The sequence below is a fragment of the Aulonocara sp. 'chitande type north' Nkhata Bay genome, linkage group LG14 (assembly GCF_057382095.1).
Source record: "Aulonocara sp. 'chitande type north' Nkhata Bay isolate Kocher_YH1m ecotype deep benthic linkage group LG14, A_spYH_male_GT1.1, whole genome shotgun sequence".
In the NCBI taxonomy this organism is placed as follows: Eukaryota; Metazoa; Chordata; class Actinopteri; order Cichliformes; family Cichlidae; genus Aulonocara; species Aulonocara sp. 'chitande type north' Nkhata Bay.
Window position 1 is genome coordinate 27,485,025 of NC_141357.1, and position 18,629 is coordinate 27,503,653.

General features: G+C 40.8%; 3 protein-coding genes across 10 annotated transcripts; 1 reads left to right on the forward strand and 2 right to left on the reverse strand.

The window, feature by feature from the left end:
• Positions 1-10: 10 nt before the first annotated feature.
• acad8 (acyl-CoA dehydrogenase family, member 8) lies at positions 11-5,751 on the reverse strand. Of its 2 annotated transcripts, none has more exons than XM_086261852.1 (11): positions 5,622-5,751; positions 4,586-4,686; positions 4,196-4,365; positions 2,473-2,582; positions 2,251-2,327; positions 2,031-2,168; positions 1,806-1,941; positions 1,286-1,383; positions 1,015-1,167; positions 813-915; positions 11-679 (listed from the first exon to the last, which is right to left on the reverse strand). In XM_086261852.1, exons 1-11 carry the CDS (start codon positions 5,734-5,736, stop codon positions 624-626), a joined length of 1,257 nt encoding a protein of 418 aa, XP_086117978.1. In that variant the 5' UTR covers positions 5,737-5,751; the 3' UTR covers positions 11-623. The 2 variants fall into 2 exon arrangements, with proteins under 2 accessions (XP_086117978.1, XP_086117979.1); XM_086261853.1 differs by lacking the exon at positions 5,622-5,751 and adding an exon at positions 5,126-5,269.
• Positions 5,416-11,750, forward strand: thyn1 (thymocyte nuclear protein 1). Of its 7 annotated transcripts, none has more exons than XM_086261856.1 (9): positions 6,275-6,959; positions 7,305-7,390; positions 7,672-7,774; positions 8,943-9,112; positions 9,196-9,264; positions 9,414-9,506; positions 9,578-9,673; positions 9,749-9,899; positions 9,983-11,750. In XM_086261856.1, the coding sequence occupies exons 2-9, from the start codon at positions 7,316-7,318 to the stop codon at positions 10,027-10,029; spliced, it is 804 nt and encodes a 267-aa protein (XP_086117982.1). In that variant the 5' UTR covers positions 6,275-6,959; positions 7,305-7,315; the 3' UTR covers positions 10,030-11,750. The 7 variants fall into 7 exon arrangements, with proteins under 7 accessions (XP_086117986.1, XP_086117982.1, XP_086117980.1 ...); XM_086261855.1 differs by having other exon boundaries at positions 6,276-7,005; positions 7,308-7,390; XM_086261857.1 differs by having other exon boundaries at positions 6,287-7,005; positions 7,308-7,390; positions 7,716-7,774.
• A 318-nt stretch (positions 11,751-12,068) lies between these two features.
• vps26b (VPS26, retromer complex component B) lies at positions 12,069-17,207 on the reverse strand. The gene is made up of 6 exons (XM_086261861.1): positions 16,499-17,207; positions 15,881-16,037; positions 14,992-15,156; positions 14,537-14,712; positions 14,312-14,454; positions 12,069-13,199 (listed from the first exon to the last, which is right to left on the reverse strand). Exons 1-6 carry the CDS (start codon positions 16,719-16,721, stop codon positions 13,062-13,064), a joined length of 1,002 nt encoding a protein of 333 aa, XP_086117987.1. The 5' UTR covers positions 16,722-17,207; the 3' UTR covers positions 12,069-13,061.
• Between the last annotated feature and the right edge of the window lie 1,422 nt (positions 17,208-18,629).

Here is an 18,629-nt window from a genome sequence, read left to right on the forward strand (position 1 = left end):
GCAAATGAAGTCCAATTTAAGAAAGCTTTATTTGGAGTGTAACATTTCATTATATAACCTTCACAGCACCTGTGACATATTTCTGTAATTCTGCAAAAAGCAAAGAAAAGGATGAAATACAGTAAAATTGCAATAACCATGAATATACATAAGGATTGAAAGACCACTTTAGGGACAGTGATGCTGGGATTTTATGAACTGTTACTTTTTCTTATTACTTTTTCCTCTGTCATCTCTCCGTCGCTGGTGGATGAGTTTAATTACCTGGGGTAAACCCTTCAAAGCAACAGACGGAGTGCCAGCAGGGTGGAGCAGTTGGAGACGAGTGTCAAGGGTGATTTGTGACAGAAGGATTGAAAAAACTACACTGAAGTTGGTTGTGCTAACTTACATTACATCTGATGTGGCGTACACATTCAAACATGGAGTCTAAAGGGTTTATTTATGACAATGATGCTGATTTGCGAGGGTTATTAGATGGAGGGTGGGTGGATGAACATACACTCAAGTCAGGAAACATTCATTGAAACTATGATGTGCAGGGCAGCACCAGTCATACTGTAACAAACCAGATATGAAGACCATAACAACATGGTCAGTTTAAATCCAGAGGACGAGCTTTATCACGACTCCGACAGCAGATTTCGGGAAATGATCATCCTCATCACTTCATTGGTTCCTTTAAGGGAAACAAAAGCAGGAAACAGCTGGTGAAAAACAGCATCACAGTTGCCTTACATGAAACCAAAGGAGCCACACTAAAATATGACAAAAGACAAACAAAAAGGCTAAAGAGAGAGAAAAAACCTCACCTTCTAGGATCTGGTGGACTCTGATGTCCCGGACAAACTGCTGCACTGCGTAGTCTTTAAGGTAACCGTACCCACCGTGCATCTGAAGAGCCTGGTTGCAGATCTGTTGAATACAAGCAGGAAAAAACATAAAAGATCACTTAATATAGTTAATTTCATGCTTTTTAGCCAAATACTGTTAATCCTCCTTAGCACTGCTCACATTAAAGCACTCGTCTGTGGCAAAGAGCTTGGCCATGGAGCAGATGGCAACAGCATCGGGGCGGTCCTCCTGCAACGCCTGCGCTGCTTCACGTATCAAAAGGCGAGACGCAACCAACTTGGTGGCCATTTCTGCCAGTTTGAACTGAAGAAACTACCATATTAAAAGAGGGGGGGGGGGGGGGGGGGGGGCGTGAATAACAGTGGCAGGACAAGTATTCTGTTTCACTGAGTTTTCACTAAATAAACTGAAAACAGGGGAACCTGCTTACCTGGTTGTTTGAGAGTGTTTCTCCAAACTGCTTGCGCACTAACAGGTGATCCCTCGCCAGCTGCACAGAAGCATGCGCCGCCCCAAGAGAACAGGAAGCTGGCGGCAGAGTATTTAGAGGAAAACCAGTGAGTAAGTTGTTTGGCTTTGTTTTAAACGCCTTCATGTCAATGCCAAATACTGTGTGACCACAAATACTGACGGTTTGAGCTGAGTTATTACTGAGCAAACCACTGCTACTGGTCATAACCAAGGGCATGCTCATTTATAAAAGTGTGTTAATCCAAATCTACTGAAACCATTCGTCATGCCTTAACCAACTCAAGGTTTCTTTAAAAGCACGCTGCACGCAATTTATGCACAAATCTGTTTCCCCCGAAGCTCGTTGAAGCCCAATTATGATGCAGATTACATACTGTTACTTCTAGCTTTAAAAAAAAAAAAAGATTTACATTGGATTGTAAGTATAAAAGACACAGTTTTTGGATGCTTGGCTACTTGGGTGGTGTTTTCCTCCTTACCAATATTAATTCTGCCTCCATTCAGGCCTTTCATTGCGAAGTTGAAGCCCTGTCCTTCCTCACCAAGCCGGTTCGCCACTGGAACCGCACAGTCCTCAAATATCACGGCCCTGGTCGGCTGAGAGTTCCAGCCCACCTGGAGGACAGATTGTTTTTAACAGCTGATTGGCTCAATTCTGCCATCTAGTGGTTGAACACCAAAGTGGCGCAACTCTGAAGTCGTACTTTTTTTTCTTTTTTGCCAAAACTGAGGCCGGGGGTTCCCTTCTCCACCACCAGACATGAGATACCTTTAGGTCCTTTACCTCCAGTTCTGCACATCACGACGTAGACATCTGTGTCTCCTCCTCCACTGATGAAGGCCTAAAAAGTGCCGAAGAAATTAGAGGAGCTTGCATTTCTACAGACCTTAAATGACATGAGCGTACAGACAGGTCTGAGTTACCTTTGAGCCATTCAAGACGTAATGGTCGCCTTTCCGCTGAGCAGAGGTCAGAAGAGAAGCAGCATCGCTGCCGCTGCCTAAAACAAAGATCGCAGGTTGAACTTTAACTAAAGTACTCACATGTGTGGAAGAACAACATACATGTGAAACGAATTTCTCACATAGACAGCTGTGAATAATTTTACACAAAGAACTCTGCTGTCTTTTCGCATGCAGACTCACCTGGTTCAGTGAGACAATAGGAGGCAAACTTCTCCATAGAACAGAGATCAGGACAAAACTTTTCCCTTTGCTCTTTATTGCCATAGCTGTCTATCATCCAGGCACACATGCTGCAAAGATAAGGAGGACAGAGGAGATTAACATGCAAATAAATAAATAACATAAATAAATAATAAATAACATACACTCTCTGGCCACTTTGTTAGGCATACCACTTCAACTGTTTGTTAACACAAATATCTGATCAGCCAATCACATGACAGCAACTCAGTGCATTTAGACATGAAGACACAGTCGAGTCGACCCAGTGATGTTCAAACTGAGCATCAGATTGGAAGAAATGTGATTTAATGATGGTGTTGGTAGAATACGTGCTGGTCTGAGTTAGGGCTGGGCGATATATCGAGTTTTTTAAAAATATCGATATATTTTCATACGAGATATAAGATGTGGCAATATCGTTTATATCGATATAGCCTATGTTACGTTATAATTATACTTGTGGAGCCGCAGGTTTGCCTCTCTTTCGTCCACTTTTGTCTCTACGCAACGTTACTCGGCCTCGCCTCTCCTTCACTGAACACAACTCCGCCTCCCCCATAGCTTCACCTGCAGGCAATAAAAGCGGAAAATCTCCGTTAGCGAGTTACCGCGGATGGCCCCGTGCGTGGGGCTGGACGGCGTCAACGTGTTAGCGAGCTAACCGCGCTAACGACATGCAGCCCGGAGGGGCTGCACGGCCTAAAATCCTTTCATTTTCTCAAAACTCGACAGTGCGCCTTATGTATGAATTCTGGTTGTGCTTACTGACCGCGAACCGATTTTATGTGGTACACAGCGCTCAGCAATCTGTCAAAAAATGTTTTAATATGACTTTGCTAAGCTACGGAGCTGCACCGCTTGATGTCGGAGGATTACGGCTACCGGGGAGGAGCCTCGCGGAGTGATACGTACTGTGTGTGTATAAGGACCACAAATGGCACCTGTTTAGAGACGTGGTGCAGCTGTGAAATCTGTCTCTTTGTTATTACGCTCAGCGTCTATTAGTTTACATTTTGACTGCACAATTGTGAGCTTTTTGTTATGCACAAAAACAACATTGTTTTCTTTTATTTATGGACCATGATTATTTAATAAATGCTGATAATTTATTTTTGAGTAATTTCTTCATGTACATCTACGCTGTATGTAAATAAAAGTGCCCGTGTGACATCTGGGACACAGTGTGACTAAAAACTCTCTTTTTGTTCTTAACTTATGGCTTAAAAAAAAAATCGAGATATATATCTTATATCGCCATCCAGCTAAAAAATATCGAGATATGAATTTTGGGTCATATCGCCCAGCCCTAGTCTGAGTACACAGAGTACCACTCCTGTCAGCTAAGTACAGCAAACTGAGGCTAAGATTCGCACGAGTTCACCAAAATTGGATACTAGAGATATGTTGCCTGGTCTGTTGAGTCTCGATTTCAGCTTCAACATTTGACATGAACAACATGAAAGCATGGATCCATCCTGCCTTGTATTAACAGTTCAGCCTGCTGAAGTACCAATTATTTAAATGCTAAAGTGAACCTGAGTATTGTTACCGACCACGTTCATCCCTTCATGGCCACAGTGTACCCATCTTCCTGTATGTATAATCCAGACAAACTGACACCTGCTGTAAATATGGCGTCTTTTAAAAATGCTCCCAACCAAAATAATCTTATTATTCATACTTGTGGATGCTGATGTAGGCTGTGGTGCTCACACATCCCGTGGACAAAGCCTCAAAGATGATCGACGTGTCCAGCCGAGAAAGGCCAGATCCTCCAACATCTGGCTGAACGTAAATCCCACCGAAACCCAGCTGGGCCGCTTTACGCATGGTCTCCACTGGAAAGATTTCCTGAGTGGGGAAGAAACATCTAACCATTAGCACACCCTGCCTAGTGCTGTTACTAGTTACTTATTGCCTAATACTTATTTTTACTTTTTTTTTCTCCTGATCAGGACTTTGGATTGATACAAAAGATTGCCTTTATATGAGCAAACATGGTTTTGAACCCCTCACATCTGTTGCTTTCACGTTTGATTAATAACAGTGTTTTAAGCCTCCTAGCTCATACCTTTTGGTCCCACTCTGCCATGTGTGGGGCCATTTCATTGGCTGCAAAGTCAAAGGCCACTTTTTGAAACTCCTTCTGTTCATCTGTGAGTCCGTGGGAAGCTGCAGACAAAGAGCGGAGGACATTAAATACAGAAACTGCTCTGTGTGCTTTTAACCATTACATACTGTTCATATTTCATGTCTTCACAGTCTGGCTCAGGTCACGTTGAACCCAGGCTAAGAATTCCCTCATAAGTGTCTACAGCATATTGTTAAACAGAGATTAATTTAGAGTATATAAATAGTCACCTTTTTTACTCACTATGTATTTATAAACCTATATTAATCTCTAGCTCTCTTCCACAGTCTTTGTCCTGTCTTTGTCCCTCAACCCCAGCCAGCTGTGGCAGATGGACGCCCCTCCCCGAGTCTGGTTCTGCTGGAGGTTTCGTCCTCCTTCTAGTTTTTCCTTCCTAGTGCTGCCAAAGCGCTTGCTCACAAGAGGTCATATGAGTGCTGGGTTTTTTCTGTTTTCTTTGTATTATTGTAGGATCCTTACCTTACAATACAAAGTGCCTTGAGGCAAATGGTGTTGTGATATGGTGCTATATAAATAAAATAGAATTGAACTGAACTGAAAAACATCTAATATCATAGAGTATTATGTCCTGTTATACCTAACACATTACAACATAACAGCCACGATGATTTAAATAACATCTAGGTGTTGAATAATCCGAAAGAGAGGGGCGGTGCTAAGGAGAGGCGTGCAGCTTTCTCTGCCTTCCGACTGGAACTGAGATCTAACAAACCAACCAATGACAGTCGGCTGCGATAAATAAGTAAATAAAAGCGCTGAATATGTGTAGCATAAGCTTCTTTTTTTTTTTATCTTAATCAGCAGTCACGTTTGTTTGCTACAAAGCTGTGTGACTACTTAACATATCGCTGGTTCATTTCATTGCTTCAGGTCCAATGAGGTAAATGAAAGAAACAGAGTTTTTAGAGCTACTTGTATTACTTAAAGCTAGTAGATCTCGTTTTCTGGTACTTACGGTCGATGCATGCGGCTATTCCTCTTCTCTGTGAGTTTCCGCTTAATGTTACACGATTTTTACATATTCTGGAGCCCAGCCGGGCTATTCTCGACAGAGCTCCTACAGCAGCCATGTTTACCTCTACAGTGGTGAGTCACTCGGCAGCGGGACTGCTGGTTATTGTAGTTTGTAGTCGCACTTCCGGCTTGTATTACGCATTTAAAGGTGCCATATTGAAACGGGGTTCGTTTCAATTAAACGAAATGTTGAAAGTAAATATTTTAAACATTTATACATGTTTAGAAATTTTACTTTGATTTGTTTAATCACATGAAGTAATTCATTTATGCTAGATAACACAAGTGAGTATTGATATTATGCTTATGAAAAAGTTTTTGAACTACCACGGCATTTATTTGCTGTTATTTATTCAGATGTATGACATGACCAGTTTGATTATTACACTACAGTGTAGGGTCCATAACATTATTTTTTAATTGTATATCTTTTTAAATAATGATATTTAAATTGTGAAATGTAAATGATGGAAACTTGTGTCTACCACTGATTTATTTTTTATTTTTTTCTTTTGTTAACGTATTCACTTATTTTGCCATCTGTAAGTGAATATTTCAGGTTCACATCTCAGAATTCAACTTGAGAAGTTAATATTTTGTCTTAATAAATCAATAACATCTCAAGTTAATTAAAATTTTTTACAATTTACACTCTGCCTGGCAAAACTTATTTTGGAAACAAGCTTCCATAAAATTGTGAAGCTTGCATAAATGAATAAATGTATATAGCTTTGAGAATCCTTTTAACCTTTATACATTAATACCAACAATTCTGTAGGCTTTAACACATAACATAACACTTTGTAACCTCATATTTACTTTCTTTATCACATATTCTCAGACTATTTATTTTATTTTGGATTCACTTTAGTCGTTTCCATGTGTATCCTGTACACACTGAAAACTTACAATAAAGTTGACTTTGACTTAACTTACACCCTGTTTATTTGTAGGTTATAATAATAATAATAATATATTAATAATAATAATAATAATAATAATAATAATAATAATAAAAATAAAGGGGTGTTATTGTCATAAAAACTGAAGTAAACAGGCAAACGAAAAATAAATAGACAATAAAATCCGATTAATTTAATTCCTAATAAACCAAAAGGCCTGAAAATAGTCACGTGTTCCCCGTACCAATATGGCGGCAGTGCTTCTACAGCGGACACACGGCAGTGGCTGGAGAATAAATCGAGTGCACCTATACGGTTTTTAGGTCACGTGTTGCAGTTTTTTCCGCGGGATTGATGGCTGGAGCTGTGCGGAGCTGAAGCTACGACTCCATGACTGATTATTACCGAGTTTATCTCCGGACAGTACGTTACGTCTAGTTTGCACGCATTCCTGATGCTTCTGTGTTTCTGCTGCTTGTTAGTGTCTAAGCAGTTTACACATGTAAATAAGAGCACTTATTCAGAAAACATTTAATAATACCAGCATTAATATTGTTAACTAGTGCAGTATGTTTTTCTTTAGTTACAGCAAGCACTTGAGTCACACCAAATACAATTTGTGGTTGTGTTATTTAAGTTGAGGTGTTTCTAACCTTCAGTCTGCCACTACTGATGTAAACTGTGGTTATTAAAAATATATGTTAGTAACACTTCTCAAATTAAAGCTTCCTACATGAAGAAGATAATCACGGCTCATTGGAAGACTGCTGTGCTTACCAACATTAATTGCGGCTGGACGCAACTACCGGTAAATAAAGCCAAATTTATGTGATCTTGGACTCATTTTGAATGATTTTTAGAGTAGTCCGTTTGGGATTACATAAAGAGACAAGACACTGACCCAACCTAATGTTCTTCAGTTAACAACACTTTGTATGAACTTTAGAAAAGTATAAATGGATATAAATATAAGGGATGGAAATCATTAGTGGATAAAAAGGAAAAAATGCTGATTGTCTGAGTTCTTGGTGGGAGAGCTACCAGAGTACAAGTTATACCTAAAACTTCTTGTGTTTTTGCCCTCACAAGCTTTACAGAAACAAACCATCCAAACCTTTTGTGGATCTTTACAGAGTCAAAGAGATGCCACCAAAGAAAAAGGCCAGAGTCAGTAAAAGGAATACAGGTTCAGGTAGGTAAATCAAATCACAGAAGAAAATCACCTGTCTGATATTAGAAGGTTAATACACTCATCCTGGGCATGAATCTCAGAGTAATTTCAGGATTTCTAAGGATTTTCCAGGGTAGAATATTTTATAGCTACATCTTTAATTAATTAACCAAAACCATTGGGTGCACAAGTGTGAATTTATTTTGAATTTAGTCTCAATTTTATATAATGAGTCAAGTGCATTCAAACACCCCCACTAATATTTGGTTGACTGTCCTTTAGCAAGCTGCACGTCAACCACACACTTTGGGTGGGCATCAACAAACTTCATGCATAATTCTGGCTGCATGTTTGACCACTCTTTTTTTGAAGAATTGGTAGGGTTCATTCAAATAGTCCAAAAATGTTCAATAGGGTTTAGGTTGGGGCTTTGGGAAGGCCATCCCAGAAGCTTAATGTTAACCTGCTTTATCAATTACAAAACCAGATTTCACATGTGTTTGGCATCATTGTCTGATTGAAACACTCAATTGTGTCCAGGTTGATTTGAGGTGAAGTTGAACAATTTGGACATAGTTCTCCTCCTTCATTATTCCATCTACTTTGTGCCCATGATGCTACCACCACCATGCTTGACAGTTAGTCCATGGCACTGTAAAACTAACTTCACTGTAGACAGTTTTCCTGTTGTTCCATTAGTTTCCCGTTCATGCTAGGCTTGAACCTTTTTGGTCCTTTAGTTGTTCCTGAACATCTGAACCAATTTCTGCTCATGCGAGGGTGACAGTGTGGGTCTTCTTCTAGAACCCCGGAAAGTTGTGTTTGCACTGATTATTTTGGAATCTGCATTTCTAAGAGACATTCCCAACTTGTGTTAATCTACAATTCTATTTATTAGATGTTTACTAAGTTCCTTCGATTTTTTCCATTGTTCTGAGTATTGGTCAATCCAATGGGTGCTGCCAAAGAAATAACAACATTGCAGAACCTCCAGTGCCGCTTATTATTATAACTTAAGCGCTTGTTCTTGTTTTTTAAAGTCATCACAGATTTATGCTGTACAATCACTCCACCCTGGAAAAAGAACGGTTCAAAGAAATCATTAAAAACACCAAATTATTGTGACATTCAACCCCTCGAAGAGTGCGTGTAAACACAGTTTTAACTAAAGAGTGCTTCCAAACCACAGGCAAAGATGATGACAGGGAGCCAGTGTCCCCAGCTTTGAAGAAGAGGAAAGCTGCAACTTCTGGTGGAAAAACTGACGAGAGCTCGGCGTCTTCTGGTTCTCCACAGTACAGTCGCTGGCTGATGAAGTCTGAGCCCGAGAGCCGCTTTGAGAATGGCATCGACGTAAAGGTATGGAGCAGCACCAGCTTTGTCAGCGCATTTTAAAGTGTGAGCTGGTCTCACTTGTCTGATGCTTCCTGTTCACTCTGCAGTTTGGCATCGAGGACCTGAAGGCTCTGCCTGATCAGACCAGCTGCTGGGATGGCGTTCGTAATTATCAGGTAGAGTTGCAGCACAGAGTCCTGCAAAAAGAAGATGTTTATCTGAAAAAAGGAGCAATGCGCTGCTACTCCTGAAAGGGCTTTTCTGTCTCTGCTCACTGCACCACTGTGCAAATTATTTTTGAATTTGCTATGCTTATCTTCTGCAGGCACGCAATTTCATGAGGCAGATGAAAGAGGGGCAGCTGGCTTTCTTTTACCACAGCAACTGCAAGGAGCCGGGGATAGCAGGACTCATGAAAGTGAGTCGCTCTTCTATATTTAGGTAAAGCTCGAGACGGGCCCGATGTTCAGCTTCATTTCCTCTTTCTAGGTTGTGAAGGAAGCTTATGTGGACCACACTCAGTTTGACAGGAAAGATGTGCATTATGATGCAACCAGCAAACCAGACGACCCCAAGTGGAGCATGGTAAGCTGAACGCATTAAGCGCAGTTAATGATAAGACTCAAGCTTGAAGGCTGAGCTCGTTCTCTTCTCCCTCAGGTAGACGTCCAGTATCAAAGGATGATGAAGCGTTTTCTTCCTCTGTCGGAGCTTAAAAAGCACCACCTGCAGCATCGCGCTAAGGGGGGGCCCCTCAAGGACATGGCGCTTTTTACAAGGGCTAGGCTCTCTGTGCAGCCTCTCAACACCGGTATGACAGAAGCGGAAAGAAAAAAGTAAATAAATAAACAAATAAAAGAGAAATAGCTGTGAACACTGTTTCTTTCTTCGCAGAGGAGTTTGACTTCATCTTGAGTCTGGAGGACAAAGAGCCACTGTAAGGATTGACTTCACAACGCAGCAAAATCATCACAAGTACCATTGCTTCACTGTAACTGTTAACGTTTATTAAAGATATTAAATATTTTTATTAGACATCATAGTCCAGATTCAATCTGTGAAAACACAAACATGTGGTTATGACTTGAGTTTCTTGGAACTGGATGGAAAGCAGTGCCTCTTTATAAAGTATAAACAGAAGCAGCATTAATTATGGCTGGCCTTTGCTCTCAGAGTAGCGTCAAGCATCATTTTATTGACGTTATTTAATTCATAATTTATAAACGGCAGCATATTTTACGACTCCTGATACCCTTTCAACGCTCGTTTTATCACATGGGAATAACTTGACATTGTGTGCTCAACTGCTGCCCGGTGATGACAGAGTGAGTGGGAAAATAAAACCCGCAAACAGCCTATGTGGCATGGCCTTTCAGGTATTTGCTTAATTGCAAAAAAAAACAACAACAACATGCAAAGGGCTCTTGGTAAATTTTCCTTTTTGTAGACTGTGGGGGACCCACATTAAATGAATTTAATGTGCTGAATGCTGAAAAGTACCTTATATAACCTCTGATGAGATGCTGGTTTGGAAGTATTAATGCTGTTGCTGCAGCCCGATGCCACAGCAACAACTCCCGTATTATATGTCAGAGTCAGTCAGATGGTGTAGCACCATTTATCTCCTAACTGACATCACTGTTATTTAAATAGTTTTTATTAACTATTTCCAATTGATTTACTTGAATAATTGTGTATGCTGATGCAAAATAGCTACTTCGAACAGCAGTGGCTGAAAAAGCCCAGCCTGCTTTGGAACCCGAGCCCTGGGGCACACTGTGTGTTTCCACTCATGAAGTGTGGCCCAGGGCTCAGGTCACAAAGCTCCAGAGCGCTAATGACTGAATCAGTGTGTTGATATCTTCTGTGGTCTTTTCCACAGTCATAGTTTTATGAAATATTGTCTCCTTCGCTCTGGTTGTCACATTAGGATAACATCACCTTTAAGTTTTAAGCCTCGTCTTTAGTTGAGACCTTTCTCTTTACGTGTTTAAATTACACCTCAAAGCACATGCATGCATGTCCTCTTTCACCTGATGTTACTGTTGTTAAGATAAAACTTATAATTTTGACACGGATCTCCTAAGAACCCACCAGAACGTAGAAACCTGTTATAAAACAGATAAAACCGATATACAGACAAAGTCTTTTGTGGAAATGTCCTTATAATGAATATGTGGTCCAGCAGAAGTTGCTGTGGCTTGCTTGCACCGTTGCCTCAGAAGGTCCTGAGTTCGCCTCCAACATCTAGCCAGGGCTTCTGTGCGTGGTTTGTATGTTCTCCCCATGTTTGCATAAGGTCTCTGGTTTAACCTAACCCTACCCTGCCCCACCCCATGTTTTAAAGACATGCAGTTGGTAGGGTTAGATTAATTTGTTGTTCTAAATTGCCCTGCATCAGACTGGTGACCTGTCCGGGGTATACCCTGACTCTTGCCCTATGATAGTTGGGATAGATCCAGCCCTGATGAGAAAAAGTGGAAGAGAATGGATGGAAGGACATTTTCCTATGAGAAATTCAAAATAAAAATCTACTAATTTTGCAACTCATGAGAACTTAAAAATCAAACTGTACAGTCATGATGTGTATGTGAAAAACTGAAGTATATCATATCATTCAGTAGCTTGTAAAACCACCTTCAGCACCAATAAACTGATTATTGTCTGTATCCCTGTATTAGTCTCTCACATTGTAGAGGGATTTTGGCTCACTCTTCTTTACAGCATTGCTTCAGTTTATTTAGGTTTGCAGGGAGTCATTTATGCACAGCTCTTAGAGAGGTTAAAGTCTGGAGTTTGATGGGGCCACTGCAGCACCTTGATCCCCCCCCCCTCCCCTCCCCTCAGTCACTCTGTTGCAGATCTGCTCACTACTCTATAGCAGTTGAATGTTAAATAAATAAAACTACATTAGCTGTAAGTACATTTTAATGAATGCTCAGGTTCATTAAGTCAACACATTCATTCATTTTCACAACAAAACCACAGAGAATTAAATTCATTTGGCATCAATTTATTAGACTTTTGGGAACAAGGAGTAATCGAGTAGCATTTTGCAAAAGATAGTTCTACTGTAACTTTCTCTGGTTAAAAGACTAAAATTATGTTAGAGGCAGGAGGATTCAATTAGCTTGATACACGTAGGCACAACTTTTAAGTCTCTAATAAAGAGGATACAGAAGACTTCATACTATCAGACCTCAAGACAAACACTTTGACATCCTTTCCTAACACCACTGGAATGCTGAGGTAAAGCTTATGGACATGAAACGTCATTTTGTAGCACTGTGTACTAGATAGTCTGTGTACACGAGCTGGAAACAGGATAACAGGTTTAACTGGCCTTATTTACAGGTTTAAAAACAAACGTGTGGATTAATACTTTAGCTCTCTCACTCAAACAGCAGCGAGAGATTAGAGTTTCCACTTCCATCCTTTTTTTGTGCAAACACACAAACACAGAAAAATGTGTTCAGCAAGGTAAAGCAGTGCAAAGTTATCTTGGATTTCTTGACCTTAGAACAATGTTAGGAATGCATTCATTAAACGTGGAATGTTGGAGATGCACTTGATGAGCATTCGTTTGAAATAATTATGAGATTAGAAATCAATTGATCCCAAAAGTGTTAGAACGTAACAAACAGAAGGCTTAAAAATTCAATTTCACATGGTTTTACCCAGCGAACAATAAGACATGGGTTTACTTTGATTCCCAAAAAGAACCCCCCCCCCCAAAAAAAAATGCATTAATGAGGAAGGATAGGACCAGCAGCCTGAAGCCCATTTGAATGCCTCATGCAAACTGTTTCATAGTTCACACAGTTTTACCGTATGTCAGTCTCCCTTCTTTCTTTACTAGAAGCAGCAGCTACAAGTAAAGCAGCTGCCTCTCCAGATGTTGTACAGTTCACATGTACCCCCCACCACCCCAGTGCAGACCCTTTGTGAGTCCCGTGAGAGGAGAGCTGCAGCTCTACCCGCTCTCCTCTTTTGCAGCCTGTTCCAGTGCGCTCTCTGAAGCGGCTGATCCTTCGAACCTCTGAGAGGCGATGGCAGCCTGGTGAGACATGCTTTTCCTCACCACGTCCCCTTTTCTCCACAGTGTGATTTCCTGGAGGGGAGAGAAATCAAAGACAAATGTAAGGTGATGACATGAAGAACACCTCAGCCCATGACCTGTAAATGAAAGAAAACTGAGCACAGAGTTTTCCTAGCTCTCAAATGTGACTGATAAATGATTTTAGCCTTTTAGAACCAGTCAGTGGGACATCAACCAATAAAAGCACCACTACTTCTTATTCGCTGTCAGACTTGTTTTCTAGTGCAACATTTTCACTATCTAACACAGAAAAAAAGCAGAGCTCCACAATAGCACCTGTGTTTAAGAATTGCTATTGATAAGGTTTTACTGATGGTGTTCAGTTTCGAGGTTTCAAGCAGATTCTTTATTGATTATTGATCGATTTTCACCTACATAGGATTTCGTTTTTTGGGGGGGTTTTTAGTGCCAGTGCAGCAGGTCTATTATCTCTTCAGCTCCACTGCCATGAAAAAAAAGACATAAATAAATAAAACATGCCAGCACTAATAAAAGGCACTGATAAGCTGGGGGGCATAAGCTTTGGATGGAGTACAATTCAGAACAGAACCAGTTGGAACCTGCTCTCAGTTCCCACCTCTGATTATTCAGTAGCGCTAGCTGTAACTACAGTCAGAATCGCTACACACTCACAGCTCTATCATAGCCTGTACCCCCACATTTAGAAAGCAAACAACAGGAGGATGTTCGCCAGCTTTCTTAGTGAAACAGGGTTCAGCTGCCATTACATCCTGGCTGTAGGCACACTTCAGTTATTACAGTTACGGCTGTGACACAACAGGATGTAGCACTGATTGACTACATGCAGGCGGCTTTGTGTGCCTACAGTGGTAGTTGGAGGCTGAGCCTCCTCTTGAAGCCACACTGTCCTTTCACTCTGACACAATCGAAATACAGAGGCAGTCAAAATCAGAACCACATCCAGCCACAGCTGCACTAATGTCAGCCAGGCAGAGCATCTGCAGCTGTGCCCACATCCACCAGCTGGATACTGTTTGAGAGCTGCCCTTCATATAGACTAATAAGCACTAAAAATCACATTCACATGGATAGTTTTAAACTAGTGAAGTAGAAGATTCAGAAAAATGTAAAAACGCTGTCTGATGTTTTGCTTCCAGTCGTACCTGCTGTTTGAAGTAACGTCTCTCCTCCTCGTCAATCAAAACCAGGTTCAGGTAGTAGCGCACCGAGAACTTCTTGTTGATGTCTCGCATGGTGGGGGTCAGATCATATCCAGCCAGAAATAATCGGATGGGGATGGACTCTCCTGCAATGTTAAACACACTCTCAGAGGCTGAGCAGTGTTTGCATTGTGTGACTTGTTGAAACTGTGAATAACTTTTGTTTACCTCTGACCGGCGCTCCATCCATGATCTCGTACTTGGCAATAGTGTCATTTTCGTGGTAAACGCTTGGGCCTGTGCCTGTTGTCTCACGTTTGATGATGTCAATCTCCATGTGTTTAATCTTAATTCTCACCAGCAGAAAATAGATTTTTCCCACAATTACATCTTTCAGATGGTACCTGGAGAAAAAGAAAAGAAAAGCACAGGCGACAACTGCGAATGAGATCTACAGTTTAGTCACTAACAAGCACAATGTTCAGTACATGCTTTTCATTTAAACTGATAATAAATCAATCATTGTTTCAGCTACTGGTTCAGTTTCTAAATAAATAAATGCATCTTTCACTTAAAAAGAGATGGTTTTGCTGATACTGTATAAAACTATTTCACTCTTAAACACAGCATAACAAGGGAAAAAAGTGAATGATAGTGGTTTGCTGCAGCCCTGCAAGCCTTACTTGGATTTGTTATACTCAAACTCGATGTGGAGGCAGTCCTCAATTCCAACTTCCATTTTAATGGAGGAGTTGAGCTCAGGATAGGTGCTCAGTGTGTGGACCACAATGTCCATCTCTTTAGTGATGTCATTTAGTCTTCTTATCACCGTGGCACGAAGAAAATATCTGAAAATAAAGCACACAAGCAATGAAAAAAGTGCCATTTCCTCCTTAGTAGAAAGTCACAACTACACACTAATTGACCATAATGTCAAATCCACCTGCCTATCCTATCGTTTACTGCTCCACCTCATGACAAAGACTCAACCAGATGTCTGGTTGCAACACTGAAATGCATATTCATAATGCTGCCACCTCTTACACTGGTAAAAGCCTACCTTCTCCCAGTGCCCTTCCAGCTATGACGCTGTCGCATTCATCTGTAGGAACCTTTGGTGGTGGACAGGGCTCACCATGGTCAATCTGACTAGTCTGACACCTTCAAGTCAAGTTTAAAGCGTTTTCTGTTCATTCAATTAACAGAGTCCAACCCTATTACCCATTCACCTTGGATACGTTTTGATAGGTACTTATCACTGCATACAAAGAATACCCCAAAAGATCTGCAGCTGTCTTCAAGCATTCACAGTCTAGCCCTTGTCCAACATTTGCAACACATATTAAGTCGTCACAGTTCACTTTTCACCCCTCGATTGTTGACACTGTAATGATTTAACGTTACTCACTTCCACCGTCATTGGTCTGAGCAGCGTGCATGTACTGCAAGTCAAATGTGGGCAACATCAAGCTTGAAAACTGCTCAGTTTAAGTGCAACCACATGACAGGCAGGTTAACAAGTAACGCGCTCACTGTACTGCTGACAAAACGACAGTGAAGGATCAAACTTACCTTAGCTTGACATTCTGGCCTGTGTAGGACTCGTAAGGTTTCTCAACATGAGTGAACTCAAAGTCAAAGGTCTGGGACTGAGTTATTTCACCAGGTCTTGCGAGATCTTTCACCAGGGAAACAAATTCATGATGGTTTCCTCTGTCGTAATACAACTCTAGAACAAGAGGAAAGATAGTATTAAAAAAAACAAACTATACTGTGCACGATTTTGGATACAACTGAGCTCTTGAACTCGTAATTGATTTTAGTGGCCAGAAAGCCATACCATGTGAATTTTACTTTAACATGTGAATTTCACTTCTTAAAATCTATTTATGTGTCCAAGTTTTCACACAGCTCTTTCACAAATGTAACACTCAAGCAGGGATTGTCTGTGTTGCTTACAATTTCACTGCTGGAACTTTTAACAGTCCAGCTGCAGCAGATTAAGGACACTAGAGTGCAGCTTACAGGTGATCTGAAACAGGTCTACACAGGTGTAATATGTGGCCCCCTGTGTTTCCTTTCATGTCTAATATAAAGTTGAAAACTGAAGCATCTGTTTGTTTCACTGTTGAGGGATGCCTCCATGTTTCTTCACCCCACAGTCTATCACTCGCTGCTATTTTTACATACCTATTTGTCCCACAAATTCAATTTTGATGCCGTGGTGCTCCAGCCTCTTTCCGGGGTTCTTCAGCGTCACATTCACCTTTCCACTGACAGTCTCGCCGTCGTAGAAAAGAAAATATTTGTCTTTCTTCCCATCTTCAGTTTTGTGTTCAACCTTCTTCCTCGTTTCGGCGTCATTCAGGACAACATCGATTTCTGCGCTTTGACCAAAACTAAAGAAACTCATTATAATGCTGCGTCCTCGCTAACTCTTTATCTTATCTAAGTGCGAGTTAACTGACTTGTTAGCACGCTGCACCGAACCTGCTAACGTTTCAAAGTAGAAAACAAGTGCACGCTAAGGCCTGCGGAGTGCGCGAGCTTGGCTGCTTCTCGTAGCACGAATTACACCGACTGACATTAAAAAGTCTCAAGATATGTCACAGAAACCTCCACACGAGCTACATGTCAAGCAAATTAGCGCTTCGATGCTAAAACACACAGTATTGTGAATAGCCGTTTTCTTTTTTTCTGCTCTCCGTTGCTGAGCCTGGATCTCACCGATAAACAGCCCGAAGCAGCGACGGATGGGTCTGCTGTTCACACAGAGCTCGCCGCGTAAATGTATCTTACATGTTTGTTTTCTGGGGATAAAACGACGAACGCTGTCAAACGACCAGGATGTAACACCAGCTTTCTTTACCTGCGTTAGCTGAACTACTTCCGGGTGGCGTTTTTTCACAGTAAAAGCGGAAAGAAAGGCGCGGAAGTCGCTAGGCACTAGCGATTATGCTTGAACTACAGCGTGTTTAAGACCTGCAAGTGTTAAAAGGAAAAGAAATATAAATAAATTGCATTACAATACTACACTCATGCAAACAATATAAACATTTATAAGCACTTTCAAACCATTAGCAAAAATTATGAAAATACTTAAATTATCAGAAGTTAATAATAATAATAATAACAATAACAATAATAATAATAATAATAATTATTATTATTATTATTATTATTGTTATTATTATGTACAGCGTATGTAGTATGTATGAATGCTATTATATTTACACTGGCACTGGAGGCAAAATGTGAACACAACTCCAACACAGCTGTCATCTTTCGCACGCAGCAACTCACTACACAAGAGTTCTACGTCATCAGTATGTGCGATCTACACACACTTTCAGCAGCGACGCTTAGAATTCTATGCCCATAGACTTACTATTATGCTATATTGTAATGTACATAAATGAAATGTGTATACTGTAAATACACTATTTCATCTTTCTGTATAACTTATAGTACACTACTGTAGAGGATTTGAATTGGATTTCATGAAAAGGACCCATGAATATAATTTCATAGATGAAGCAGGATTCAATCTGGCAAAAAGGAGGTGGAGAGGCAGGAACATAATTGGTCAACATGCCATTATTGAAGTCCCTGGCCAGCATGGTGGCAAAGTAACTGCGGGCCTCTCCACTGTCATGCAAACCTGGGGCCATATAACACTGCACATCTCCTTACATTTCTGGGTCATCTACAGGATTTCATGGTTGCACGTGAACAGCTGGATCAACAAGCAGTGCAACCTGTATATGTCATTGTTTGGGACAATGTGAACTTTCACTGTGCTGTCCTGATACATGAATGGTTCACAAACAACCAGCGCTTTATAAACATTTCCCTTCCACCTTACAGCCCCATCCTGAATCCAACAGAAGAGTTTTTCTCTGCGTGGAGGTGGAAGGTCTATGACCGGCAGCCCTACACTGGGGAAACTTTACTGGAGGCAATAGAACACACCTGTGATGGGACAACTTTGGAGTCTAGTCAATGCTGGTTTCTGCACTCAAGAAGGTTTTTCTTATGTTGCCTGGCATGGGAGAATATTGCCTGTGATGTGGATGATGTGGATGAAGTCCTCTGGACTGGCCCCACACAAAGACATGATGATGTTGAATGAATCTGTGAATTACAGAAATGTGCTTTTAATTTAGTTTTATTTTTAATTAATTCATTTTTGTTATCTACATTCAGCACTTCATATCATTCTAATTATGGTCATTTGTTAAATACACTTAAATATTTCCTGTTAACTACATGCCCTGAATGCCGTATCTTCAATTATCTGATGTAGTGTCTAACGAATATT

Excerpts from the sequence above, each read along its gene's own strand:
- acad8 (XM_086261852.1), bottom strand. The coding sequence starts at position 5,736 with ATGGCTGCTGTAGGAGCTCTGTCGAGAATAGCCCGGCTGGGCTCCAGA. Across the intron at positions 1,384-1,805 it reads TGGAGGCAGAATTAATATTG|CTTCCTGTTCTCTTGGGGCG; the intron begins GTAAGGAGGAAA and ends CTCTGCCGCCAG. Across the intron at positions 680-812 it reads AGTCCACCAGATCCTAGAAG|GAACCAATGAAGTGATGAGG; the intron begins GTGAGGTTTTTT and ends TTTCCCTTAAAG.
- thyn1 (XM_086261854.1), top strand. The coding sequence starts at position 7,316 with ATGAAGAAGATAATCACGGCTCATTGGAAGACTGCTGTGCTTACCAAC. Across the intron at positions 9,113-9,195 it reads AGAATGGCATCGACGTAAAG|TTTGGCATCGAGGACCTGAA; the intron begins GTATGGAGCAGC and ends TTCACTCTGCAG. Across the intron at positions 9,507-9,577 it reads GGATAGCAGGACTCATGAAA|GTTGTGAAGGAAGCTTATGT; the intron begins GTGAGTCGCTCT and ends TCCTCTTTCTAG.
- vps26b (XM_086261861.1), bottom strand. The coding sequence starts at position 16,721 with ATGAGTTTCTTTAGTTTTGGTCAAAGCGCAGAAATCGATGTTGTCCTG. Across the intron at positions 15,157-15,880 it reads GGCCAGAATGTCAAGCTAAG|ATATTTTCTTCGTGCCACGG; the intron begins GTAAGTTTGATC and ends CTTTATTTTCAG. Across the intron at positions 14,713-14,991 it reads TTTGAGTATAACAAATCCAA|GTACCATCTGAAAGATGTAA; the intron begins GTAAGGCTTGCA and ends CTTTTTCTCCAG.